The 15,677-nt window shown below is 34.3% G+C and overlaps 1 protein-coding gene across 6 annotated transcripts in view; it reads right to left on the bottom strand.

Annotated features, from left to right (window-relative positions):
* Nucleotides 1-15,677, bottom strand: part of MCTP1 (multiple C2 and transmembrane domain containing 1) — a 495,837-nt gene that overhangs the window by 278,649 nt on the left and 201,511 nt on the right. For 3 of the 6 annotated variants that reach the window (XM_069085113.1, XM_069085115.1, XM_069085112.1), the window contains 2 exons: nt 10,850-10,909; nt 2,878-2,955 (listed from right to left, as the gene is read on the bottom strand). The exons of 2 other annotated variants lie outside the window; for them this stretch is intronic. In XM_069085113.1, coding sequence (XP_068941214.1) covers nt 2,878-2,955; nt 10,850-10,909 — 138 coding nt within the window. The remainder of the gene's footprint in view (nt 1-2,877; nt 2,956-10,849; nt 10,910-15,677) is intronic. One more of the 6 variants, XM_069085114.1, reaches the window with a different exon arrangement.

Below are 15,677 nucleotides of genomic sequence, written 5' to 3' on the forward strand. Positions count from 1 at the left end.
TATCTATCTATCTATCTATCTATCTATCTATCTATCTATCTATCTATTTATCATCTATCTATGTATCTGTCTGTCTGCCTGCCTGCCTGTCTGTCTGTCTATCTTTTCTTTGTATCTCCAAAGCTTAACACAGTGCTCAGCACATGATAAATCTTTAATAAACATCTTATCTAACTTTTTATCCTTTTCTGATGGAAATATTTCTTTATAAAATGTAGGTTAGACTTTCTGGTTTCTTACTAGAATACTAGCTTTTTTTTCCCTGGGGTGTCAGTATGAGTAAATGACTGGAGAAAGTAATTTCATTTGTTAGGATCTCTGGTTTTTCATTTGGGAACTGAACAGACTTGATTAGATGAGCTTTAGGGTTCCTTCCAATACTGAAATTCTTTGATTTTAGGATCCATTAGGCCACTATGTGGTAACAGAATTCTATATCTGCTTTTTAGTTTTTCTTTTCACCTCCTGCAATGTCAGATTGTTTCTGTCACTGCTGTTGTCATAGTGCTACTAATATCACGCCATTCTCCTTTCCCCTTCTGGTTTATTGTTTTTAATTTATTATGGATTGGAAGCCTATGGAGTTAAACTTAAGAATTTTGTATTACATAAAATTCAGCAAGGCTCTAAGTGAGGGCCCAAGGAGCAAAGGCCACCAGTTTAGCACAGGGGTTCTGGAACAGCTTTGAAAGATATTCATGTACTCATGCTAAGGCTATCCCTGCTTCTCTTCTGGCAACAATAATCAATAGCGTAAGTATTACAGTACCTTGAAATGACTCTGACTGACTATTATGTCCTCTCACAATACTAATGTATGACATCTTTTTTATTATATGTATCTGTTTATATCTATACATTTTAATCATTTTGTTAGGTGTACCTAGTTGTTCTTTCTTTGGAAGTTAGAGTAGCTATAAAGACACCATTATGGTCCCTAAAGATAATGAAATATAAAATGATAATTGCTGCCAATCAAGGGCACATTTTCCCCCAAAGTTTTATGGAAGTAATAAATAAATATATAAGTTTTCGAAAGGCTATTTTTCTGACTTCTCACAGGAGACAAAGAACTTGACCTACAGACCAAAAAAGGTACATGGAATACTAAATGCTCATGGGGAAATAAAATGAACTTAATGGAGGTTTTAGTGCTGCCATTAGTTGTTATGAAATGCTTTTCTACAACCTGGCAGGAACATTTCCCAAATGAGCTGGATAATGGAATAGATAAAGGGTACACCAGTGATATGGATGTGGGGAATATGGGATCCAGTGTGGGGGGAATATTTTCCCACGGCAAAAAGTTCAGCAATGGAGGACTAACAGCTGTGGCACCCTGGCTAAAAGATTTCTTTAAATGATAAAATAGTGATACAGAGAAATGTTTCCCTATTAAAAAGAACTTTTCCCCCTTCTCTCTTTTTTTAAAAAGGATTATGCCTTTCAACAGAAGCATTAATCAGTGTAGCAGTTTTTACTTTTGTTACAAAATGTTTACAGTCATGACAACTCTAAGTGCTAGAGAGAACTAATAAGCCTGAAGCAAAAGTATTATATGAAAGTAATGAGGAGTGGAATGTGGATTACAAACAACAGAGGAATATATGACAACAGACAAGAAAAATGAAGGATAAGAACACTGAATAGCCAACCACATGCATTTAAATACTTGAACCTCTTTGTAAATTAACCTGAAAGTACTTAGCCTGTGATACAACTGATAGGATATATATTTTACCTTCTCAGTGATTCTCTTCTCCTTTTAACTAAGGTTACCTAATGCAATATTATCACATTAATCATTTGTATTGCTTACACTTTTTTTTGACACTTGCCCAGGGTCATACAGCTAGTAAGTATCTGAGACCAGATTTGAGCTCAAGTCCTCCTGACTCCAGGGTCAGTGCTCTCTATTCACTAAACCACCTACTTGCCCCCTGCTTACATTTCTTTTGCTTTTGCTTTTTCATAGGGCAATTGGGGTTGACTTGCCCAAGGTCACATGGCTAGTTTTTGTGTTAAGTGTCTGAGGCTGGACTTGAGCTCAGGTTCTCCTGACTCCAGGGATGGTGGTCTATTCACTGAGCCACCTAGCCTCCCCCCTCATTTTCCCCCTTACATTTCTAAAAATAATATTACCCATTTCTAAGTCTAGCTATCAGGATAGTTTAGCTTGTACATTTTGAACATCTGAAGAGAAAAATACAGGATTCATCTGGCAGATGGAGAAATAAAACTTTAAAAATTTTTTCTACGTGGTAATTCTATTAAAAATCAAATATCTCAATCAAAATTAAAATATACATTATTTTTACTGCTGGGTAAAGAATTCTGACTTAAATATTATTAATAAAAATATTTCCTGAGTACTGCATTGTGCCTACTACAATATTAAGCAAATATAAAACATTATTAAATAAACACAGATCACAAATACCACTCCTTCCTCCTCTCCTCTCCTTTCACTCCTTCCTCCTCTCCTTTCCTTTCCTTTCTTCCATCCTTCCCTCTCTGCTCTTTAAAAACAAAAACAAGCAAAAAATCCCCAAATCAAAAAACAAAGGAAAACAGAAGCCTGACCAACACCAAAAATGCCATTTATTCTTGCACTGATTTACTGATTCATGATGCCAGGTAACAATATAATTCCAGAAATTCAGATGAAATAGGCATTGACACATTGCAATTTCAACCAGCATGATTTCAGAGCAGGTAAGTAAATTAGTTCAACTTAAATGAGTGTTAATAAATTATTGCCTTCATCATGCTATAAAAACAATATGGACAAGGAGATTAATTATTAGCAAGGTCATTCTACTGTCAGTTTGCTGCTCCTGTGAGCAGAGAAAGGGGAAATAGAATGGTACAACTTACTTGTGTATTTTGGCAACAAGGACTCTGGAGATCTGCTCTGGAGAAGCCCAAGGATGGAAAAGCAGGGGTTCTGTAGGTCTGGATTGAAATGAAGGGTCAGAACTATATGAGGCTGTGAACGGTGTGCCTATCCATCCCTCATCTTCATAAGTGCTTGAATGATTTTCACAAAACAATTTTTGAAAACACTGTAGCACTGCTTTCTAAGGTACCAGAAAATTTCTTATAGTACAGAAAAGATGCCTTATGTAAAATATATACACCATGGTTACTGCTTTCCTTTGGTAGGCCCAATGAAACTGTAATACTAACTTTCCATTGTAATAACAGGACTTGGTCAAATCATACTGAAGCTGGCCAGGTTTCAAGTACAGTCTCACTAATGTATAGCATGTCCACTTGTTGCCAACTGGATGGTTGCCAATTGACTGGTGCCAATGGACCAATATGGGTGAGTCTGGAGAGAATTATTGCTAAAATGATGAAGTCTGTGATTAGAGTAACCCCTAAAAACCAATAACTAACTTGAAGGGGGGGTTCCCCATTCCCTACTAGGCAGTTTCTATATTCCCTGAGTAAATAATAGATCCCTGAAGTATTAAAATGAGAATAATTGATAGTCAAGGACTTGTGAGGTTTGCAGATTAAAAAAATGCAGTGACCAAGGGAATAAAACTCAGGTTTCATTACAAAACAAAATGAAATGGCAAGGAGAGATTTGAGTGAGATGGGGTAGAGAACAATTTCTTTAGTCTCAAACATTTTTAAAAGTCTATTTTGTTTCTCATGTAAAATTACATAAATGACAACCTACACAAAAAGGCTCCAACTTGATCGTTCTAGTTGTTTGCTACTAGATTATACCATGAGAGGACATTATACAATCACATAAACAATACATTCAAAATAGTAACAGTCTGACAGTAAATATATTTGACTTAAAGAGACATATTCAAAGTAACAAGGAAAAAAAATAGTACCCATAACTCCAAATGAAAGCAGCAAAATATCTGGCTAATAGTAATGTATCAGAGACTTATAGTGGACCCAAGCAAGAAAGATAGTGCAGAGCAAAGGATATTGCAGAGAGAGTAATTTAATTGCCTAGTGCAATCAAATATGGTGGTTAGAAAATGATATTAGCAGACATTCAGAATCAGGATACAGAAATCTCCTTTAAAAAAAAGATGCAGGTGAGGTCATCAAATTTAGTGATATGGATAGGGAGAAATAAAGTGGACCAAAATCACCCTCTAGACTATTCTGGAAGACAGACTAAGCTATAATATCCTCAACAAAGTCATCGTTCCAAGAAGTCCAGGAAGTCATCTCTGGAGGTCTGGGTATCATAGTGGTGCTGTTGTTCAGTCATTTTAGTCATATCTGACTCTGTGACCCCATTTGTGGTTTTCTTGGCAAAGATACTGGAGTCGTTTGCCATTTCCTTGTCCAGCTCATTTACAGATGGGGAGACTGAGGCAAGCAGGGTTGAGTAACTTGCCCAGGGTCATGTGACAAATTAAATGTTAGAGATTTGGATGAATGTGCTTTGTAATGCCTTTATATGGGTTTTCTATTTACTCATTTGTATGCATGTTGTTTCCCCTTCGAGAGGATAAGGTAATGCAAAGGATTCTTTGTTTTATTTTTTCATCTTGTAGTATTAGCGGGCTCTAGTACAGTATCTGGAATATAGTAAATGCTTGGGGCAGCTAGATGGCACAGTGAACAGAGTACTAGACCTGAAGTCAGGAAGACGTGATTTCAAATCTGGTCTCAGACACTGTAACTTCTTAACCCTGGACAAGTCACTTAACCCTGTTTGCCTCGGTTTCCTCATCCGTAAAATGAGCTTGAGAAGGAGATGGCAAACCACTCCAGCATCTTTGCCAGGAAAACCCCAAATAGGATCAAGGAAAGTTGTGAAAAAGAACAACAAAATGCTTTGTCATTGGTTGATTATTAGGCTGGACAAAGGTATGTTGTGTAGGTAAGAAGTGAACTGAGAATTGATTTCTTAGCACAGACTTCCAGAGCTTGATGCATTCTTATGCATTTTCAGGGTAGAGAAATTTTAGAAGCTGGGCTATTAACAACCTAATAAAATATCAACATATTTACAAATATGTGATTTAGTGGATGTAGGCACTTTCTCTACCCATTAAGACCATAGTCTTTACAGCGGAATCAGTACATTAAATTTTAGAGAATTGTCTGAGGCTCAGACAGGTTCTGGGGCAGACCCAAGAGGCAGCTCAGTGGCACCATAGTGCACAGAGCATTGTCCTGGAACCAAGAAGACCCGAGTTCAAACTCAACCTCAGACACCGACTGACCTTTTGGCAAATCACTTAACCTCTCGTTTGCATCAATTTCCTCATTGTAGGATAAAGATAATAATTTCCTCACTGCAGGATGAGGATAATAATAGCACTGCCCTCAGGGTTACTGTGAAGATCAAATGAGATTGAATGAAATAATATTTGTTAAATGCTTATCAATGGAATAAAAGCGAAAACTTCTCAGGTAACATTCCAGAAATCTGAACAGAATTGTAATAAAGTACCAAAGACTTAGTAACCTAGGCTGGGAACCTGGGACCCTTGCCTTACTTCCCTGATCATAAGTTGAAGTTTTTGTTAAGTTTAGCTAAGCATAGGAGGGGAAGCACAGACCCTGCAAATTTAACCACAGGCCCAAGTGTCCCGGACTTGTGTCCATGACCACCATCTGACCTGTACAAATATAAAATTGGAACTCTTGTTGCAGAACTACGGGTAGGTCACCATGTCCTAAAATCACCATGATTCCTAAAATATTGTCTACTTTCCTATCTATATTGATATTGTTAGAACATCTATCTTCTGCTTTCATATCTAAGTTGATACTGATGACATATTTTGTCTGTTTTCATGTCCTCTAGACATGTACCTTCTGCTTTTGATATTACTGACATTTCATCTGCAAACGTCAGGAGCTTTTTGTGGTTAAGATTGTGTGCCTCAGTTCCTAATTAATGAGAACAGGATAGAACAAGGGAGGGAGGAAAGGGGTGGTCTTTTGGGTATATAACCAAGCTTTGTATTTTGTATTTTGCCCCTTCTACTAGACTACCTCTAGTAGTGAGACTGCCCTTCTTGCAAAAAGAAATAATTAAATAAATCCTTCCTGTCTCTACTTGGAGATATCTTTGCTTATTTTATTTTGGGCAAGGGTCGTTCTTGTCCCGCACACTTAGCACAGTTCCTAGCACACAGTGGGCACTTCCCTATCGCACGGGCCCATGATTAGTAAGAGTTAGACATGGGATTTGAGCCTAGTCCATCCTGACTCTAGTTCTTCCATTCTATCAACCCTCCCAACACTAACTCTTAATCTACTGGCTTATTATTATTATTAATAATGATAAAATATTTTACCAAATAGGCCTTACCAAATAGGCCAATTATTTCCCGATTCTGAATGCAGGTCAAGTGAATAAACCAACCTATTTAGCTTTATTATATGGCAAGAGGGAAAGTCAGTGATATTCTTCCTACAACATCTTTATTTACTAATAATCCTTTGCTTTTGTTGCTTTTGATTCGTTCTTATGTCTGTCTAGGCCTTCTATATAATCACCTAGACATTATAAAACTGGTGGGAAAGATGTTGCTTCTGTGTTTACAATGAGGCAGTATGCCTGTTAGAGTCCATTTTCCCTCTATTTTCAGCACAGGGCTACATGTGCCTTTATTTAATCAAATGACCCATGAGACACTTTACAAAGAAGAGATAATGACAGCTTTAGTGTGACTGTTTTGTACTATGAACACCCATACTTATCAAAGCATGGTGCAATTATCAGCTCAGTCCCAGTCACAGAAGCTTTCTCTCTTTCTCTTTCCCTACTAAGCTCATTCCAGTGAATTGCACCCAGATCATGTGCTCAACAAGTGGATTTGCAGTTCATCCATTTTTCAATGCAGGGCAGCTTTTTATAATAAACCTTTTAGTACTTTGTCCAATTTAGTTTTAGAACCATAGTCTTATTAAAACTCTGATCTTTTATTTTCCTTGGAAGACTATTCTCAAATACAGTTATTCTCAATGTAGATATGTCCCTTATTTGTACCCTGCAATTTTCCTTGACAAAATTCACTTCTATACAATTACTCCCCCACCCCCCAATATTAAATGTCTGCTGTATCCGAACACTGCCAAGTGCTTGCAGAGGAAACAAACTTTAGATGAGAAACAGTTCTGGTCTTCTGGGAGCTTAAAATCTAGTGGAAGAAAAGGCACGTGCAGATGTAATTAAAAAATGAGACTATTGTATAGGTATATTAGCAAGGTACAAAACGTTTTGTCCAAGGTCTGAAAGGGAACCACAGTATTAATATATTTTACTGTCAACTACTTCCATAATGCATTGAGATGTTATGTAAAGGTCACAAATAATTTTTTAAAAAATAACCCTCAGTTTTAAATAACTATAAAAAAGGAATACTATCTGCTAAGTAGTCTGTTTATCTTTCCCACTAATAGAATTGATACCTCTGTGAATCAAATATTGAATTACTTAATTTCCTGTAATGGTCTTTTTCTTGGTCAATGCATCCCGTTAAACTATTTCTTATAATGTTATATGTAAACTGCTTTTTAAAAAGTAGTCTTCAGTTAGTATTATGTCTTAAAGGCACTTGGGACAGATAGTTTAGGATGATGAGTGATTGACAAAAATTATAATTAAAATTATCTGGAAAATCATAATCTCTTGGTGAGGCTAAGATCTATCTAAGGCTTTAACTTGAGTCTCACTTTTTATTTTGTCTCTCCTTCCTCCAAATTATAAGCCTTGTAGATCCATCATAACTCTGCATTAGTTCTTTATTGGGGGGGGGTTCTATTTAAAAAAAACATAACACTGTAAAACTGCTTCTCAAACATGTACTGATCTTAAGATGTTAGGGTTTATGTGGACCATTTTTATTTTTTTTTTATTCCTTGAAAAGAGTTATCTCCCTGACACGTTAATTGAAAAACATTTCACCAGGATTTAGTATTTTCTTTTTTTAATTTAGTGTTTTCTTAAATCATTTGGTGGATACTCTAAATCTGACTCATTCCTTAGTTAAATATATTTCAGCTTTTATTCTAGGTATTTTATTCTCTTCATCTGAGAAAGCACACTCTTCATTCGAGGTTGCCTACAACCCTTAAGACTTCTGGCATTTTGAATACTTCCCTATTGTTTTCTATACTGTTGTAGAAAAACAAAAAGAAAGGACCAAGATATCACTTGGTCAAAGAGAAATGGTATTACTGATCACACTGACTCCTGATCATGTATATACATGCTCCATACCTACCATTTTTAAAGAAGAGCCCTAACTACTGATTTTATGAATTAGGAAATCAAAATGCTGAACGTGAGAACTTCAGTGTGCCTTCTGCCACATTCATACATCAATGATATAAGGGGATATTAGAAAAATGCTACACAAGGTAGGAGGCATACAACAGGGAAACCTCTATATACGAGTAGTTTCTGCATTTCATAATTGACTCTAAAATGTCTTGCATGGATTGCTACCCTGACTATTCAATGAAATATTTAAAAAAATATCTAGAGATGGGCGGCTAGGTGGCACAGTGAATAGAGCACCATCCTTCCTGGAGTCAGGGGGACCTGTGTTCAAATATGGCCTCAGAAACAACACAGAAAACTAGCCATGTGACCTTGGGCAAGTCACTTAATCCCAATTCCCCTACCTTCCCCCCTCCAAAAAGCAAAAAAAATTTTTTTTCTAAAAATCTAGAGAAAAGTATGATGTGGATTGCAGTCTTCAGGAAGCTAGGTTGCACACAACCTGAGTGCGGGGCTTAGAGTCTGGAAGTCTCGAGTTCAAATGCTATTTGAGACATGTTTTAGCCATGTGACTCTGGGCAAATAATTCAGCCTTAGGTTTCTTATTCATAAATGGAGGAGGTTGGGCTTGGCCTTTAAAGCCCCTTCCAAATCTAAATATATAATCCCTGCTCTACCATTAAATAGCTATAAGATCTTGGGAATTCGCTGAGCTTCAGTTTCTATATCTGTAAAATAAAGTTGGACTAAGTCCCTTTAAAGTCCCTTCAAAGCCTAACTCTGTGTGATCTCTGAACAACACCAAAGCCAGGTGCTCAGAAAGAGACATTCTATTAAACCTCAAGGATCAACATAAGTTATTCCTTTTAATTATGTGTTTCAAAGGTACAAGAAACATTACGCAGTTAGGAGTGTCAGGAAATGTCAACAGACAACACTGAATGATTAGAATCAATTAGGAATACTGAAAGTTGGAAGAGAAGTCATGAGAAATGAGCATTTGATAGGCAGTAACTGGGGAAAAAACCTACCAAGTAGAGCAACTTGTGGAGGGGGAAAATATCTGATAGTATGTCTTTAGTGAAATGAAACAGAATTTTCAATCATTTTGGGTTCTGCACATATATTATGTGTTTGTGTACACACATATACATACATCTAGAAGATGTGTGCATGTATCGTGTGTGTGTGTGTGTGTGTGTGTGTGTGTGTATGAGAGAGTTGGGGAAATGGAAGGGAAAAATATTCTGGTCTGATGTCTTAGATAATATGGCTAACAGTATTATTCATTTTGAATAACTAGTGAAATAAAGTAGAAATGACAATTTTACAAAAGTCCTTCAATAATGTTAAGGGTGTTGAATAATTCCAAAGATGGGGGTCCACATCTAAAATTATTCTCAGATGAAAATTATCTGGGCAATTTGAGAAAATGAATAAACAAACAGGTCATTTCATTTACTTCAAGAAAGTAAGTGGAATACCTAAATACCAGAGGTCACTTATGAAGAAGCCTTCAATGAAATGATGAAGAAAAAAATAAGGTCCTAGTCCTTAAGTTATCTATGGCTACTGAAAGTGTTAAACAAGAGTTCAGCCAGGAAGCGGAACAACTACTGTAGTCTCATTTACTTCTGGGGAGGAGAGACCTTCACTTCTACATTGATCAGCTCACAGTTCTGCCAGATGATTAACATTCTATAGCATAAAAACTGTGTTGGGCCTAATCTCTTTAGAATTTGGGGATAAGTGATTTAAGGAATCTAAATGCTCTTTGAGGACCAAAAAAGAACAAGAAAATATCAGCATTTCCACCACAATTTCGAACACTATCAAATGGTGTCCCACATGTAAATTTCAAAGAAAGAGGAAAGCTCACAGAGGGAGGAAATTAGTAATCAGCATAGAGCAAAATGCAGAATTATAGCGAGGAAAGTTGGATGATGGGGCTCAGGAAAAAGTGAGTAGTGTTGAACTGAAATCTCTTACTTTGAAAAATTCATGCACAGAGGTCTCATTTTTTTTCCTTTCCTTAAATATGAAGCAGGGCTATAGTTTTATAAATCTGATGAGACTTTTCAAATAAAGAAATATGGAATGTGTAAAATGTTTCAAATAATGCATAATTGGCCTAAAATTTCTATGGAATTAGTAAAGATATTTTCAAACAAGATTGAACTCTAAAACTTTAAATAAAATATATATGTCATGGCATTAACAAGGCACCCAAGGCCTATTTTTTGAGCAGGAAAAAGATGGAACTTTAATAGCCCCTCTATGTTAGATCATGTCATCACTATACAAGTATCTCATATAAAACTAGATCTAATGGTCACCAGAAGGAACCAAAATCCTCTATCAGTTCTGTATTTGTGACAAAATTTCTCCTTCAAAGAATTCAGTTCAAAGCAATGAGTTTTAGAAGTAATATAGTTTTTTAGTCTTTAGGAACGAGGAAATGAAAAGAAAATTAAATTTAGGTGCCATAAATGATTTAGTATTCAAAATGAGGGCCAATCAAGAATGTAAAAACAGCATTTTTGCCAAATTGTGTTGAAATAGTCAAATTTTCTAGCCTAAAACAAAAATCAAGAGTAGGAATATAACATATTAAAACATTACCCTCCACCAGAAAGACTTCACTGAGAAATACGATCCAAGCACTTCATTTTCTGAGAGTTCCTAGAAACAAACAAATATTTAGCTAAACTCTGAATTTGTTTTGGAAATATGTTAGCTAGAAAACAAAACAAAAACAAAAAAAACTCTATGTTTTCCATAAGTGTTCTGAATGTTCTTCACATCTCTCCTGGAATAGATTAAGTATTTCCCATCAGTGACATTGAGGTTCAGAGACAAGCTTTTTTTTTTTTTTTAAACTTGCTTGGACATTATCCACTTACCATTTCATTTTTGGGGACTCTTTAATAAATCTTTAACCCTTTCACTATAAATAGCAAAATTATTAATAACATTCAAAACAATTTGTTTTTCAGGTAAAACAAAATTCCTCTTTTTCTTTAAAAAAAGAAAGATTTAAAATTATAGGTTTCCATAGCATAATGACCTATGGAAAGAGTCTTATCCTTCTGCAATATTTCCATATTTTTACTGAGGTATCTCTAAACTGATAAAACTTTTCTTTTCTTTTCTTTTTTTTACTCTGAGTGTTCAGTGTTCAGAAGTTCATGTCGTTTCATCAAGAAAATGTGTTGTAAAAGTAAAATAGGACTTACTTCCTTGTTAAAATCAGACCTATGCTATTACAGTGTTAGAACTGATGCCCAGAAGAGACCATTTATGGTTAAATGAATGCTATCATATTAAGTTTGACACTAGGAACAATTTATCAAAAGAAACAAACTTTGAGAAAAGTCTCAACTGGTCTAAAATTAGTTCAGATGTCAGAAAAATACAGTAATTTATAGAATTTAAATATTATTCTCTTTAAATCATCTCTCATATCCTCTCATATAAGGATGTTATCAGTGCTAAAGGAAACATATTTAACTGATTACAACCTCTATGGTAAATAACGAGAACACAGGATGGTGATAATGAATCATGGGTTGGTGCAAGAGTCTGTGACTGTGGTTATAAAGATGACTGAATGTTCCATCAAAAATCAGTTTATAAAATGCCAAAACAAATTTTTAAATGCATGCATGTGTGTGTGAGTGAGTGTGTGTAAATTGATCCAGTAGATTTTTATTTCATTTACTGACACAGTGTTCAGTAAAGTGGAATGCCTAGTACTGTACCTCCCCAGAGAAGAATCCATATTCAGAAGATATCCCTTAGAATGTATACTCCTTGAGAATAGTTTTTTTTTTTTGCTTTTCCTGTATCTTTGTATCTCCAGATCCCAGCAAAACATGAGGCTCATAAGGAGCACTTAAATGCTTATTGCTTGAGGCATAGTTAATTGTATGGTATATTGGACTTGAGTCCTACTCTAGTATTTCTTCATAATACTGAAATGACTTTGAGCTCTTAAAGTCTACGCCAGTGATGTCAAACTCAAATAGAAATGGATCTCCATGGGCCACTCATTCTAGAGTTTTACAGGATGTGAGTCTGACACCTCTGCTGTATGCAAATAAAAGTATAAATTCTAGCAGACCTTACTAAGTTGACAGGTCTTCAAGTAGAGATAGGCCCAGTGATATCTGTCGTCTCAAGACTAGTCCAAATTTGAAGCGTTATACCAGAAGAGGAATGACTTATTGATGGATATTTTGGCCAGAGAATCTGTACTATGTTCTACTAAGCCACGGATGCATTCCATTTGTGCAGGTGGAGGGAGTACTAGAACAAATCTGGGATTATTTGAAATTCTGAACAAGTATGATGTGACTCATTTCTTTGGTAGTACTCAGCAGTATTCTTTTAGAGAGGTAAAGTGGAGCTTCTGAAAAATCTTTAAAGAAAAACTTTTGAATTTGAATATTGTTGATAAAGAGTTTATTTGGAAAACCTATATTCCTGAAGATTGCTCCCAACTTAGAACCACAATGCAGCTTTGCATTTATCTCTCAATGGTAACACACTAAGGAATGTTTTCTGACTTAAAGAATTCTACTTCTTGTGATAGACTACTGAAAGTAAATTCTAATGTTTCTTAAGTTTAGTTTTTTACTTAAAAAACAAACACCCTTTTCTTCTATTTTAGTGTGCATTATGAAGATTTCTGTTGTCAGTTCTCTTCATTAAAATATATAAAGTGTTGATAAATAAACAATATCCAAGATAAATAAGGAACTGATTCAAATATAATAACAAGTGCTATTCCCTAATAGATAAATGGTGAAAGGATATGAACAGGCAGTTCTGAAGAGAAAACCAAACCATTAAGAGCCATATAAAAGTACTCCAAATCATTAGAATTAAATTAGAGAAATGCAAATCAAAAAAGTTCCAAAGTTTCACATCACACCCATTATACTGGCAAAAAATCATGCAAAAAAAAGAACATGATTATTGATGGAAGAACTGAGGGAAACCATACAAATTAACACACTACACATGCAGTTGAGAATTGGTCTAGTTATTTTGAAAAGGAGTTTTCAAAATCTCAAAAGTTTTCAAAAAAGAAAAGAAAAGCTGTTTGGAACTACACCACAAAAGTCATTAAATTCTTCATATCCTTAGATAAAGCAATGCCACTGCTAGGCCTATTCCCCAAAGATACCAAAGAGAGATAAAATGATCAATATATGTGTATATATATATATATATATATATATATATATATATATATATCAACTCCTTTTGTAATGGCAAAAATTTGGAAACTAAGAAGGGGTTGCCCATCAATTGGGTATGAGTGAATAAATTAAGGCAAATGAATGTAAAGAAAAACAATTTTGAAAGACTTAAGATCTCTGATTAATGGAATGGTCAACCATGATTTCAAAGGATTGGTGGTGAAATCAATATCCACCTCTTGACAAAGAGGTGAAGAATTGAAGGTGAAAAATGAGTCATATATTCCTAGATAATATCAACTGGAGATTTTTTTTTGCTTGAATATGCATATGTGATACAATGGGTTTTATTTTTCTTTTATATTGTAGGTAAAAATTAAGGAAAGGGAATAAAGATTGAGAAAGAACTGATAAATAGAAGCATGTAGAGAATTATTTTACATATGTATTATTATATATACACATATGTGTATGTATATATATATACATATACACACATATATTTGTGTCTAGTGGTAGCTATCTCTAGGGCAGGGGGAAGGGGAAAAAGGGGAAATAAAGAAATTTATGTTATAACTTTATTATATATTTAAAAGGAATAGCAAGTTGTACATAATAGATATGCTGCTTTATTTTATTTTTATTGTACTATATTATGGAAATGCCTATTTTATTCCATAAATTAAAAAGAAAATAAATACTTAAAAATAAAAAGAACAGAAAAAGAAGACAAGAGGATCATTAAAACATTAAAAAAAATACACTGAACAGAACAAAAACAACCATCAAGTTAAATAGACAAGTAGGACAGCTTTAAAAATTAACATGGTGATTTTATTATACAGGGTGTCCTCCAAAGTCTCAGTGCAGCTTCAAGCTACTAAAGCTTAAAGACTTAAAAAAGAAAACTCTTTATAATACAGATTTACAACTTCATGTGCAATCTTTTTCTGTTCTACTTTGTTTATGGACTCATTTTATTTGGTGTTGGTTCAGTTCACAATAAAGTTTTTAAAATATACTATGTGCAAATTATTTTTTGAAAATTTAAATCTTCATTAAAAATGTCCAATGAAACTCCATGATACAAATGATAAATTTTCAAGAATCAAAGTTTCTTTTTACAATAAATTTGTTAAGACAAGACAAGAGAGGATCTTGGGCTTATAATTTCCATTTAAAGCAGTGATTCAAGATAGTAATTAAGTCAGCTTTTTTTTAAAGACTTAAAATCTGTCAAATTTCCATGCAGGTTAAATATAAGTAAGTGGCAACTGTTCAAGATTGAATTTCTTCTCTCTCCCTCAATTCTAATGACAAATCATCTAATTTCTCATATTAATTCAGAGGATACCTGCATAATTACATTTCCCTCCCTGCTTCTAGAAGGTAGAGAATAGAACAGACAAAATGAGAATCCTAGAGATTTTTCTTTAATGCTTAAAATTTAATATTTAAACCTCTTCATTAGGTCTAAAAACAAAAAATAAAATAGCCATGTTTAGACCTACTAAGTCCTTAGGCTGTAACTTGCCTGTTGCATTTAATTATTTCTATCTTTAGTCATCAACTACAATTTTTTTGTGTCATTTTGTAGCTGATATTCTCCTATAAATTTGTGTCTTTTCTTCAGATAAGACTACTTTTTCCTGCAAAATGCTATGCCATATGTTGCCCTGGATAGGTGTAAAATTCGTAGTGGGCCTGTTAAAGGTTTTTTTTTTATCTAGTTTTTCTAATAATGTCCCCCAAACACCTGGCATCATGATAATATTTTTAACTAAAGTATTGATTTCATTATAAAATACAAGAAAACAGAATCATCTACATATGAATTTCAGGGTAATCTCTTTTAAAATCATAATTATGGATTTTAAAAGTTTCTTTTAAAGCTCAATCAAGGAGGGAAAAAGCTTCTTAAATGAAAACAACAATTTAAGCTTATTTATGCTAAAACTAAAAAGTAATCATAGCAGAAAAACAAAGCAAACAAAAACTCTCATGACAACAACCTGATGAAGATGATTACTGAAGTTGGTGGGATGAGGATACCAGTAGTTTTTCTTTGGTCTTTTTATATTAATTCTCAAAATGTAATGATACCTATTTTTAAAAATCCATTTGATTCCTTCTAGACCCCTACAAATTAAACCCCACCTCAAACCAAATAAACTTTCTCAAAATTGGATATGACAAGCTAATTATTTTTCAAAGATCAAAAAACATAATATATGTAGGAGCCT

This window comes from Petaurus breviceps, unplaced genomic scaffold (genome assembly GCF_028583685.1).
Source record: "Petaurus breviceps papuanus isolate PSGF00001 unplaced genomic scaffold, PetGlider_PUasm1.0 175, whole genome shotgun sequence".
NCBI lineage: Eukaryota > Metazoa > Chordata > Mammalia > Diprotodontia > Petauridae > Petaurus > Petaurus breviceps.